At 39.5% G+C, this 12,375-nt stretch overlaps 1 protein-coding gene across 1 annotated transcript; it reads right to left on the reverse strand.

The window, feature by feature from the left end:
- Nucleotides 1-768: 768 nt before the first annotated feature.
- LOC141790531 (serine/threonine-protein phosphatase PP1-gamma catalytic subunit A) lies at nucleotides 769-12,085 on the reverse strand. The gene is made up of 7 exons (XM_074670468.1): nucleotides 11,686-12,085; nucleotides 11,223-11,354; nucleotides 7,778-8,008; nucleotides 5,682-5,786; nucleotides 5,266-5,489; nucleotides 4,735-4,869; nucleotides 769-1,750 (listed from the first exon to the last, which is right to left on the reverse strand). Exons 1-7 carry the CDS (start codon nucleotides 11,738-11,740, stop codon nucleotides 1,661-1,663), a joined length of 972 nt encoding a protein of 323 aa, XP_074526569.1. The 5' UTR covers nucleotides 11,741-12,085; the 3' UTR covers nucleotides 769-1,660.
- Between the last annotated feature and the right edge of the window lie 290 nt (nucleotides 12,086-12,375).

Below are 12,375 nucleotides of genomic sequence, written 5' to 3' on the forward strand. Positions count from 1 at the left end.
TACACATACCTGTAGCTGTGCTTGGTCAAAGTTTAATATCATTAGTCCACATTTTATTAACTGTGGAAAATATTGCAGTGTAACATCAACTTAATGTAGAACCTTGACAAGCGAAACTGTTTTTCCACATTTTTTCATCACCACACTTCAACAGAAGAGTAGGAAATACAGCCATTTGTGTACACAGGTAATGTACTTTTCTACACTTCAGTTATACTGAATAGTTCTTTATTTTTCTTTGTGTTCATTTTTGAATTGGCCTGTAGGCGTATTTCCAGTGCAGGGGGTCACTGGTCTCCAGCTCTGGTAATTTGGGGGTCACGGGCCCTGTTTAAACTCCTTTGTTCATGGCTTTATCCAGCACATTTGCTCATACATTATACCACAAAATCTGCTGAGAGCCCTGAGTAAAATATATCAGAGGAGAGATGTGGAGAAACATGTCGTCATGGGAAAAACAAGAAACATTTGGACCGAAGAGGGTTGCATACTTTTTGTTTTACCTAACCTTAATAACTGAAACAAAGTCTGGAGTAACAGCCAAAACAAAACCTCCCATCAGTATTTTATCCTTAACAAGTGCAAACATTAAGGATACCTTGGATGCGCAAACATGCTGTTTTTTTAATCAACTTACCGTAATTTAAAATTCTATAAACCTGGTGCAACTGAACACAGCTCAAATTATGAATTAAGTGAGACATTTATTACTCTAACACATTCTTCGGCAGAGAGGGGGGTTTACAACTTGTGGGGTGGATTTGTGGAATAGTTTTGTTGTTGAACTCAAGCAAAGCCAAAGATCTTAAGGTTGTTTGTTTATTGAACAGATTTACATCACTTCTCCTTTGATAATCACACTGTGACTTTGGATTTTGTATTCAGTATGAAAAAAGAAGATTAAACTAAAAATGTTTCATTCCGTATTTTATTGCTATTTTACTAATAAGTAACATACTTTATTTGTGATGTCTTCAAGATGCCCTTTTAAAACAAATAATCAGTCAATATGTATTTCAATCGCACAGTTATTAGCAGAAAGTCAGGAACAAACGACATTAGGTTCCAGTTTTCCCCCTAAAATACACTCAGTTTATTAGAAAGATTTAGACATTACAAGAGTGCTTGTTTATTCATTTTAATTTAGCACAAGACTTGTTTAAAAGTGTTATGATGCAGTGTAAAGTCAACATCTCGTGACACTGACTGTAAATAAATCATACATAATATTTTACAGAAGTAATCAGGTGTTTGTGACTTTTCCCCGTTGGTTTTATAGCCATTATTACCCTTTTACTGACAGTGAGAAAAAGATGACAAATGGATAAGACGTTGGAAATAAAAAAAAAATTGAAAAATTGTGCACAGCTTCAAACAAGGCATTCCTGTGCATAAGTAGCCGTATTGTTACATTTTCCTGATTGAACAGTCATATGTGGCAAAGACTAGCTGCAAAATGGAGTGCAAAACACCTGAGGTTTTCACGGTGACATATCAATTTACCCCTGTGGACAAAACAACAAAATATTTTGTTTTCATCGAGTAGGAGTGAATATCTTTTCAATATTGGCAGCATGAAGGAAAAACAATCCTTCAAATGCAGAAGACGAAAGCAGAATAGAGGGGTGAATCTCCCGCTACCAGCCACCCGCCCCCCGTCTCATTTCTTGGCTTGCTTGGTGACCATGTTGCGAGGGGGAGTGACAGGACGGCTGCCGTTGGGCTTCTTCTTCTCGGCCGGTTTCAAGATCTACAAAAAGAGAGTGAAACGTTAACAGTGACACTTGACACTTCACTGCCTAAACAACAACAAAATGTAGTTCACCAACAGATAAAGGGCTGTCCCACTGTTTCTGGGCTTTATAACAAAAGAAATATCCACAGAAAGAAAGGGAGCATCCAAAAAGCCCAGAGAAGACAGAGGTACAGGTTTATGCCATCTCCGTCAACCATGGCCTAATTGTTGTTATTTTTTATCAGCATAGACAGTATTAAGACTAGAGCCCGGCCGATTAATCGGCCCACCCGATTAATCGGCCCACCCGATTAATCGGCCCACCCGATTAATCGGCCCACCCGATTAATCGGGCCGATTATAGCCTGTCACTGATTAATCAACATCGGCCAAAATGTAGCCAATTATAAAATATTTTCGCTCCGCAGAGATTCTGTCGCTCCTGCTACTGTGTGTTAACTGATATAAGGCTACTACACGGCGTCTCACTTCATAATGCCATGCAGGATTAACTTGGGCTTATAAATTCACGAGTTATTGTCTTTGTTAAAATAATTTTTGAAAAAGTTTCAATGTATTTTTTTGTAATTATATTTATTGCATGTTTTGAAAGCAGCTACATTGTTACTTAAAATCTAGTTTAGGCCCATGCATTAAATGGAAGATGGAACTTTTCAATAGCTAGTAATAATTTGTGTTCATATACAGTATATATCCTGTGTATATTAATGAATTTATTATATATCAGCCGATATATTTGATATCACTCGATATATCGGATATCGGCTTTTTTTTGCCCCCAGTATTGGTATCGGCATCGGCCCCAAAAACCCCATATCGGTCGGGCTCTAATTAAGACACCATAGTTTTCCCTAGTATGAGTGCAGTTTAGACACTTAGTTTTCCATCCTGCCTCACTGGAGCCGTACAGCATAGTCCCTAACAACATGTGAGGTGATTCAAATGTGCTTTGTTCAGTTTGACAACAGATGTTTGTCCTGTGTGTCTGCTGAACCTCGCAGCACACTGGACTGATTCCTTTACTTTCTTGTTTGGGTTGATTCAGGTCATTATGGAATTTAGAAAACTTTTAACATAAGGGAAAAAAACACCAGATAGTTGCATCACTGTCAAAAATGTTTGCAGTCTCACACCGTCCTATCAGTGTTGCACGTTTTGGTGAGTGCACACAAGTTCAGGAGGCTTCAAACAGGAGAGGATTTGAAATAGATCAGATGACTTTATCATCAAATCTAGCTGGACTAAGTTGAACGGGATTAATAAACTCAAGACAAATTTAAGCTGTTCATTATTTTTCAAACTCAAAACCAAAAAGTGTACAGCTTCACTTTTTTCCCTGGTCATTTCTGTGTTCTACAGTATATAAACTATCAAAGCTGCGATAAGTTTTGCCATTTAAGCTCAGACGTCATGAGGATGTGTGAACACAGAAAGTGCTTTGAGTTGATCCTCAATAAAAGATAACTAATTCAGCAAGTGGCTGTTTTTTAATGGTGTATTTGGGTTACTGTCACATAAAAAATCAATAATGGCTAATTGAGAATCTGTGGCTGTGTCTGGAATCAGTCCTTATTCACTACAAGTGAATTCTCCATTTTGTAGTGCTGTCCGAAATCTGAGTGAGCATGGTCATTCACTATATAGTCCACTCAATGTATCCCACAATGCATTTTGAAAAGTAGTGTATTAGAGATGCTCACTATATGAGCAACATATACCATCATGCATTACGGTTCAAACAGAAGAAATGGCTGATTACATGATTACTGATTACTGATAACATGAAACAACATTAAAAACTGTCAGAGAATAACACTTATCTCTCTGTTAAACTTCTGGACGAGCCCGTCTTACAACTCATCGCAGGTGATGCATTCACTGGACATTGTAATTCTCAAACACAGTATAAGTTGCTGCAAAAATATACTGTTTATTAATTCAGAAATTAAGTGCTTTAAATGTTTCTATTATATTTGGCTAAGTATAATATTAGTTATCACTGAAATAAATACCATTTTGCAGTGTTTGAGAGAAGTTATAACTATAAATCCCCAGCAGTCCATAAGTAATAACCTCACTGTCGAGTAAGTTAGTAGTGTCTAAAATGTTGTTTTAATTTAGCTGATGTATTTAACTATATACTTAACTACATCTAATTCACTATATACTGAGTAATGAGAGGGGAATGAGTGAGTGATTTCGGACACAACCAATGATAATCAGAAATCGGTTAGTAATCAAATGGGGACATCATTAACCAGAAATTGAATCTGGAAATCAGACGGATTAGCCATCCCTATTATGAGGGTCAATTCTTGGCGAATGTAAGAAAAAGGCTGGACATTTTCCAGGACAGTTTTTTATCATTATTTTTTACATTTTAGAGTAGCTGATGTCAAAAAGAGAAGATAAAAATAGATAAAGACAGACTTCAGGGCTCAGGGTAACTTTTTACAGGAATGCTTGAGCTTGAGCCTCACGTCATCTAAAGACATGAGTAGTAGTGGGGAGATGCAAATTTGCCTGATTAAAGCAAATTAAACACGTTAACTCCCGATGCATTCAACACTATTTGTTTTATTCATGATTAGAAAACTACAGAAATAACCAATCTGCATGGAGATTGTCTGTTGATGCACGACTGAGTGGGCTGGCAGAGGATCATTCATCTGGAAAATACCAGACAAATTGATTTTATCTGTGAGCAGCTTCCCTGATCTCTCTGACGCTGCTTTTTTTTTTTAAGAAACCAGAATTAAAAGGTGCTCGCTTAAGGAATATTTACCAGTTGAAGTGGTCTTTGAAGGGAGTCTCTCTCTTTTGTAATTTGAATTAAGCAAGATCTTTACACAAATTAAGTGTGTAATAAAAATGAACAAATTCTGGGGATCCCGAATTCTGCTCTGTGTTCTGTCAGCACTGGACGTCAGGCTGCAAAAAAGTTTTTTTTTTTGTTTTTTTTTGACTGCTTCACTGACCTGAAATGAGCACATGAGGGTCTCATCCACGCTCATCATGGCCCCAGCGTTATCAAACTCTCCACAATAGTTGGGCGCTGAGAACAAAGTCACGAGCTGCCTCTTTGCAAAAAATTCATAGCCGTCCTCGACAACCTGCAAGTGAGATACAAAGATGAGAAGTGAAACATGAAGGTTGTCGTATAAAATCATGTCGGTGGTCTCAAAGTGTTGTTTGATTCACAGGTTACAGTTCCTATGTTGGGTTTGATACAGAGTGAAAACAGAGAATTTCTGTTCCCAAAAATGATTTTTTTTTTGCCTTTTCCAAGCTTTTTTTTTTTTATCAAACAGAGCGAGGTGAATTTCTCAACCAGAGTTCACCGGTGGACATCGCTTGTTTTGTTTGGTTATGACACAAAAAGCTTTTGGAGAAGCGGCCAATGTACACAGTGTGTCCTTTGCACAGTCTGTGATGTCCTGCAATCCTAAAACCACGTCTCTCAGCCGTCCAGTGACCTGCCAACAGAAAACTGGGATGATCGTAATCACCTGGTGAGCGCGACAGATAAGATCCAGATCGTGCTTGTGCAGGAACTTGGCCACCACCTCTGAGCCAAAGGTAAATGAGACGCCTCTGTCGTTCTCCCCCCAGCCCAAGACGTCCTTGTCTGGATCAGACCAGAGCAGGTCGCACAGCAGACCCTGGTCAGGGACATCGGTGGGGCGCATGATGCGTCTGATTTGCTCCATGGACTGGAGGTCAGGCGACAGTCCTACAAAGAACAGAGGGAAAGGTACAAATGACCAAGTGTACCTGCAGGCTGAGGCCTGTACATTAGTGCAGAAAGAGTTACTCAAGGAAAAAGCAAAGGGGCTAATTTACTACGTGGCTACTTTAAAATCCATTAAAAACATAAATAATAGCATAAATGTATAGGTTTTACTTGAATTGAGAGAACTCTCACCTCCATGACAGCAAAAGATCTTCTCATCAACAATGGCGGCGATGGGGAGACAGTTAAAACAATCTGTGAAGGTCTTCCAGAGCTTGATGTTGTATCTTCGTTTACCTGAAAATTATGAGAGAAAAACAATCTCAGTTCAGTCACTTTCACATGTTTCAGCTGAAGCTAATACCAAGAACCCTCTTTTGTAGAGTAAGTTCCAGTTTGAATTGAAGAGGTAAAAGCAAATTTTCTTCTTTAAATATTGTTTTTTACTATTGTTTTATTCTTCAGCTGTTTCTCCATTTAGGATCACTGAAAAAAGCAACAGTCATCTGGAGTTGGATACTGTAAGAGTCTGATCCATATTTTCTTTTTCACACAATCAGTACACAGCACATAACAAAGTACAATACAACAGAACCTGGCGTGAAATCCTTGAAAATCCAAGGAGTAAAAAATCAAAAACAACTTCCTCCAAATTTCCTCAAATAGAGTTCCCCAAGCCTTATTAAAAAACATAAATCTTTGTCTCGGTTGAAAATATTTTTTTAATAAATACGATCTTTGTTTCTAAATGAATCGTACACCAAAAACTCTTGACTTACAGACAGTCCTAAGACACACGCTACAGCTACTAGCATCCTGGGGGCAACATGTTCAACAGCTGGAGGAGCCTGAATGATGAGACTGAGCAGGAGTGATCAAATATCAAAAAGTCTCCTCCGACAAAATGTATTTCAGGAGGTTGAGTTTAACATCCTCCATTGAAATCCACCGTATTTGGCCCTGTAACATCTCCTTAAATTAAAGCGTGTAGTTAAGAAGTGATGGGTACCTTTCACATTTGAAACACCATGGTACAGATGCCCTGTACCTGGCAATCAGTGTCTGTACTCAATGGTACCAAATTTTGGTACTTTTTTGTGTTTTTGTGGCAAAAAATATAAATTCATTTAACAATAAAACATAATTCTTTTCAATTTAACATATCAATTCTTCAATATATGACCTTGCAATGCTGTGTTCATGTCAAGGATGGAAAACCACCTACTCTTCCACTCACTCACAGTCACAAGGATGCATTTAGGACATGGTACCTTTCAATTTCACGTGAATCGGTATCCGGTACTTTTGACAGAATTCAGTCCGTACTAGGGATGGGTACCGAATTAGGTACTTTAATAGGTACTGACCGAATTCTATCAAAAGTACCAGGTACCGATTCACATAAAATCAAAAGGTACCATGTTTAGGTACCTAAATACATCCTTGTGACTGTGAGGGAGTGGAAGAGTAGGTGATTTCCATGCTGGACTTGAACACAGCATTGCAAGGATATATATTGAAGAATAAATATGTTAAACTGAAAAAATTTTTTAGATTTTATCATTAAACAAATTGATATTTTTTACCACATAAACATAGAAAAGTACCGAAAATTGGTACCGTTGAGTACCGGAACCGTTTGCCAGGTACTGGGTATCGGTACCGTATCCTTTCAAATGTGTAGGGTACCCATCCCTAGTCGGTACCTATAAAAGTACCTAATCCTGTACCCATCCCTATAGTTCAGGCTGGCTCGTTTTTTGAGGAGTGTCTCTCTGAGGTTTAGACTGTGGGGGAAGTGACACACAAAGCTCCCGTCTCCTCTTCGTTTATTTGCATAGAAGCCCCATCACTGTATGAAACTTACTTCCCGAGTGTGTGTCTCTCATATATCACTGGTACCAGTAGCTAACTCTCTAAAACATCTGCCACAACGGGCCTGAGTCAAACATAAAGTGTCCTCATAGCCATAATCCTCTTTCTACCATCATTATTATTTCTATCATAGGTGAAATTTCTGTTGGTGACATCATTTGTTTGGGTTTGTTTGTCACTCTTTAACTCCTCCCTTTAGGCAAATGGTCAGGGCTGTGCCCCTGCTAGTGGAGCTCTGCTAAAGGACTCTCTCTATAAAAAGGGTTTTTCTTGCTGCTGTGACCCAGCATTGTCTCATTAAGTTGGTCTATAAGGTCTATAAGTGTCACGTTAAGTTGTGCTTTAGCATTCCACACTAAAACCCTGTTTGATAAACTCACTGGTTTGACTGACAGAGGCGTCACTGTACTTACACTCATCATAGAAGCCATATATTCTGTTGATTGAAGCACACTCATGGTTTCCCCTCAACAAGAAGAAGTTCTCTGGGTATTTGATTTTGTAGGCCAGAAGAAGACAGATGGTTTCTAGAGACTGCTTCCCCCTGTCCACATAGTCACCCAGAAACAGGTAGTTGCTTTCTGGAGGGAAACCTCCGTACTCAAACAGCCTCAGCAGATCGTAGTATTGCCCATGGATGTCACCTGCAGGAAGACAAGAAGACAAGAATAAATCACAGATTCCAAAAAGAAACACAGTGTCCATCAAGATCAGACAACAATTTATCAACACTTGATATTTGTTGTTGCTGTGGCTTCACCATACAACTAGACAAGTGTTTCACAAAAAAAACATGGTTCAGCGGAAAACAATGATCAGAATTAGAGAACAGCTGTGACTGTAGCACAGAGAAAAGATTATGGATAAAATAGAATAGAATAGAATAGAATAGAATAGAATAGAATAGAATAGAATAGAATGGAACTTTTTCATTGCAACAAGTACAACAAAATTGCAAATGACTAAAAAGTCAGAAAGTTAAACAGTCAATGGGTTGTAGGAAGTGTGTACAGGCCCTGGTTTTAACACCTTTAGCACATCTACAGCCACAGAAAAACACACTGCTGTGATGGGATTTTGGGTCACTCTTCTCCCACTTTCTCCCACAGTTTGGTGACTGTAGTGGCATTCTTAGCCATAAGTTTGTGGCCAAGTTTTTCCACAGGTTTTTTTTTCATTAATTGATTGATTTTAAAGAGGGAACAGCGCATATAAATATACATTTTTACAAATGTAAATTTGCCAGATTATAGCCTTGGGCTAATTTCCATCTGCAGACCTCCTGGCAGGCTGATGGTACCCTATACATCTTTGAGTTTAGATTAGGATTTTGAGCTAAACTCTGTTCATTTCTTTATTTCAATGTTTTCAGCTTAAATGAGCTGCTTCACCTGCCAGTCTGTGTGGACATGTGTAATTTGAAATGAAACCATCTGGCTCATTGAGTGATGAACACAGGAGATGAACTGCATGTTGTTGAAAGAGGTTCTGATAAATCTGTGCACTCACTCTACTATGTAGTGGTATGAGAGGTCTGACTTCTGCAACAGAAAACATCCCCAAACCATGACACCTCCTCCTCTCCCTCCCCTCCACTGACTGCTTCACACACTTTGGGTTCAGCCTTTCCCCACTTTGACAATGAACATAATGTTACCAATCAAATCCAAATAAGCTGAACTTTCTTCTATCACTGAAGTGAACTTTGGACCAGCTCTCCTCTGTCTAAACAACATGTTCCTCAGCAACAGTGTGTGTAGCCTAAAGACTGTATAGACTATGGACACAGTGTCCACACATCACTTGTCCTGCAATCTGAGTAATGAAGCCATTCCTTGGTCAGTTCCGTGAGCTGAGCTCTGCCTCTGATTGAACAAATGTATGTTTTAAATATCTGAAACCACTGAGTTAGAAAATAATTGTGTGGGAAGATGAAATTAGATTTTCAGACCCAAGGCATTTTTTAATCAAGGCTGTAAATATGTTTTTTTAATGTTGAAAAGTCTGTTTTTCTGGCTTAATGTGTACGTGCTTTCTGGTCTTTCTACAGCCAGCCTCAAGCAGATTCTCAATGAACAGCAACTTTTAGTACTTCCACATAGGCTTCATTTTTTCCAAAATAGATGTTGCCCCTTGGCGTAGCCTTTTGATTCTTTAAGCCAAGAGTGTTGGACGAACTGCCCACTGAGTTTCTCTGGATTGTCTTGTCCCCTCTTGTGTTTTTTTTGTGGATAAATAGCCTTTTGGGGGGACTTCATTGAGTTTGTGATGTTGTGAAGACGCAATATTCCAGAAATATTGGAATTAAAGGGACTACATGGAGTTTACAAAGTTAATGTAAAGATTTTTTTCCCCCATACATGCTCCACCAATGCCTAGATGTGTACACAGAGCCCTGACTTTTTAACATTGACTCCCTCCATCAGCCTGTACCTACCCTTCATTAACAAAGCTTTTCAGGGCGAATCCTCCTCTCTCCCTGCTCAGTACCTGAGGGGAGGGGGGAGGCGTGATGTCATGCGCTTCCCTGCGCATAGCCAGCATTCAGCGCTGTTGAACCTAGCCTCCGCCTGGCATAAACACATCGCATGCGAGGCGATAGCTTTCTACAGTTGAAGATGGATTCTGCAGAGAGCAAGAAGAGACCAGCATCGAGCACAGCCCCAACTCCTGCTCAGACTCCAGGCAGACGAAAGAAACGAAAAGTTTTATCTAGCACGACAAAAAAGTCCAAATTGGAATTTGATAGGTGAAGGCAAAGAACTAGACATCAACATCAGAGCAGCATTTGAGCAATGGAGAACGCTAAGAGCAGCTCTGGGGATGAAAAAGGACCCACCCGCTCTGCTTTTGCTCGAAAGGTAAGAGCTATCTACAAATTTACCTAAAAATGCTATGAAATGCTAGTAAACGTAGCATGCTACCCGCTATCAGGGCAGCATTGCTGCTACACTTTCACAACAGGTTGTTTACCACATGTTAGTTGCTGTTAGGTTAGCGATCAAGTAAGTGTTTTGCTTGTTAGAGTAATTTGTGAAAAAATATGTTGCAGATCTAGATTAGCTATGTATTTTGATAATCCTGTCGTGTACTAAGCTTTGGCTTTCAAAGTGTTGAAAAGCTAACATTTATAGGGACAACAAGGTTTATACTTTTTCATTCATGTATCTCTAAACTACTCCATCACTCAAAACCTTCGTTTGCTTTTGAAAACGTTGGGGAATAATATGGACTCAAATATACTTTGTCCAAACACATAGGTAACCTACAAATTTTCTTACTTCAGTTGATGTCATGCCTCCAAACACTACAGCTTTATGTTCGTGCTTGTACTTGCACGGGCGCCATGCATGAGCTAAACACAGAGGCTGCAGTTGCGCCTTATGCCTGAGGTGGCAGTCGGGAGTAAAAAAGTGACAAACTCCATATAGTCCCTTTAAGTGAGCAATTTCTCTTATGGCTGAAAGGGTCACATCCTTGGCCTTTATCTGGACAACCTGCTGCCAGAGGGTCTCAGCTCTTAAGAGCGGCTCAATTTTTTTGCAAAATCAGTGAAAACTGCAGAGCTCAGCTGCTAGTTCAATTCATCAGATGATCAAAACTTGCACCTGGTACCAGATTAACACCAATAAGCGGGAGGTATGTGTGCTCTAATTTTGATCAGTGTTCTTTATCAGCATTTACTTAATTTATAAAATGTGTTTTTAAAACTGCCTATGTACCCTTGCTTGGATCATATCATACATGAGTAAACCGTGACCTTAGAATTAGGGAACTCGTGGGTTTTCCTCTCATTTTGATTGCCGCTGTGTAGGAATAACTACACATCTAGAAAGGCTGTAAACAGATTTTACTCACCACAAATCTTGAGAGGTGCCTCAAGCTCCAGGAGAATGGGTTGACTGAGAAATATCTCCCTGGATTTGAGGCACAGTCCACGAATCTCATTCTCCTGCAGCTGTACATTTTTGCCAGGTTTTGCTCCTCTGACTGCAGCAACAAAACATAAACACAAGGTTGGAAAGGTTAGGAACAGATCATTCAGATAGTCCTGAATTAGGCCGAGTGGCGCCAAGTAGAGTTTAATGAGAAATACAGATGTTAAATTGTCAAGACTTCATTTGCATCGTCTTTACTCGCTGTATGCTGTACATTAGCTCTTTAATCGGCAGATTTAGGCCAAATGGCTCATTTTGTTTGTTCACTGTCTTGTGTTGGTAAACACGTCGTGTAGTTAGCCGCCTGTGGGCTGTCACCGTCTGTCATAGCGTCACGCAGATAACGATAAGTGTGTTTAATATAATACTCAGCTTCTCCTTACCTTCTAAAAGACGTTGGATGATACTGTCTATGTTGAGTTTATCCACATCAGCCATTGCTACGTTGTTTTAATAAAAACAGGCTCAGTCAAATCTTAACGTTAACAGTCTTGTGAAAGCTAGCCCGCTAGCTGTCCTGGCATGAGCTACCGACCGTTAGCTTCGCTGAGGGTAAAGATATTGGCCTGTCCCTGCGACCTTTACACTTCGGAAAATCTAAAAAGCTATTCGAATATTTATTCTTTAAAAAAATCTTCATCCAATGTTGGTTTTGAATTTAAAATAGGGGGTTAAAAAATAAATATTTGCCGCACTAGCTGTTAGCTAGCGCTGTCGGTGTCCCCTCTCTGTTTTCCTCTGCCGCACCTTGAACAGCGAACCAGCTGCTTCAAGAGGCTGCTGCAGGCTGCGCTGCTGTTGCCCCCTACCGCCCCGGATGAAGAATGCACCCTCAGAACAGCCTGAATAACTGCAGCTAATCATTTTCACCAGGGGATGTTCAGATTTTCTTTACTGCAAGATAAAGTATGTGAGCCCGTTGGAATGACTTGTATTTCTACATGAATTGGTAACAAAAATGTGTTTTGATCTTCATCCAAGTCACAACAATGGATAAACACAGTCTGCTTCAACTAATGACCAAACAATAAAATGTTTTCATGTTTTAATGAACAGGGGATGTCAAAATTCCC

This window comes from Halichoeres trimaculatus, unplaced genomic scaffold (genome assembly GCF_033239565.1).
Source record: "Halichoeres trimaculatus isolate MK-OKI-2021-1 unplaced genomic scaffold, fHalTri1.1 fHalTri1_scaffold_5, whole genome shotgun sequence".
NCBI classification, from domain to species: domain Eukaryota; kingdom Metazoa; phylum Chordata; class Actinopteri; order Labriformes; family Labridae; genus Halichoeres; species Halichoeres trimaculatus.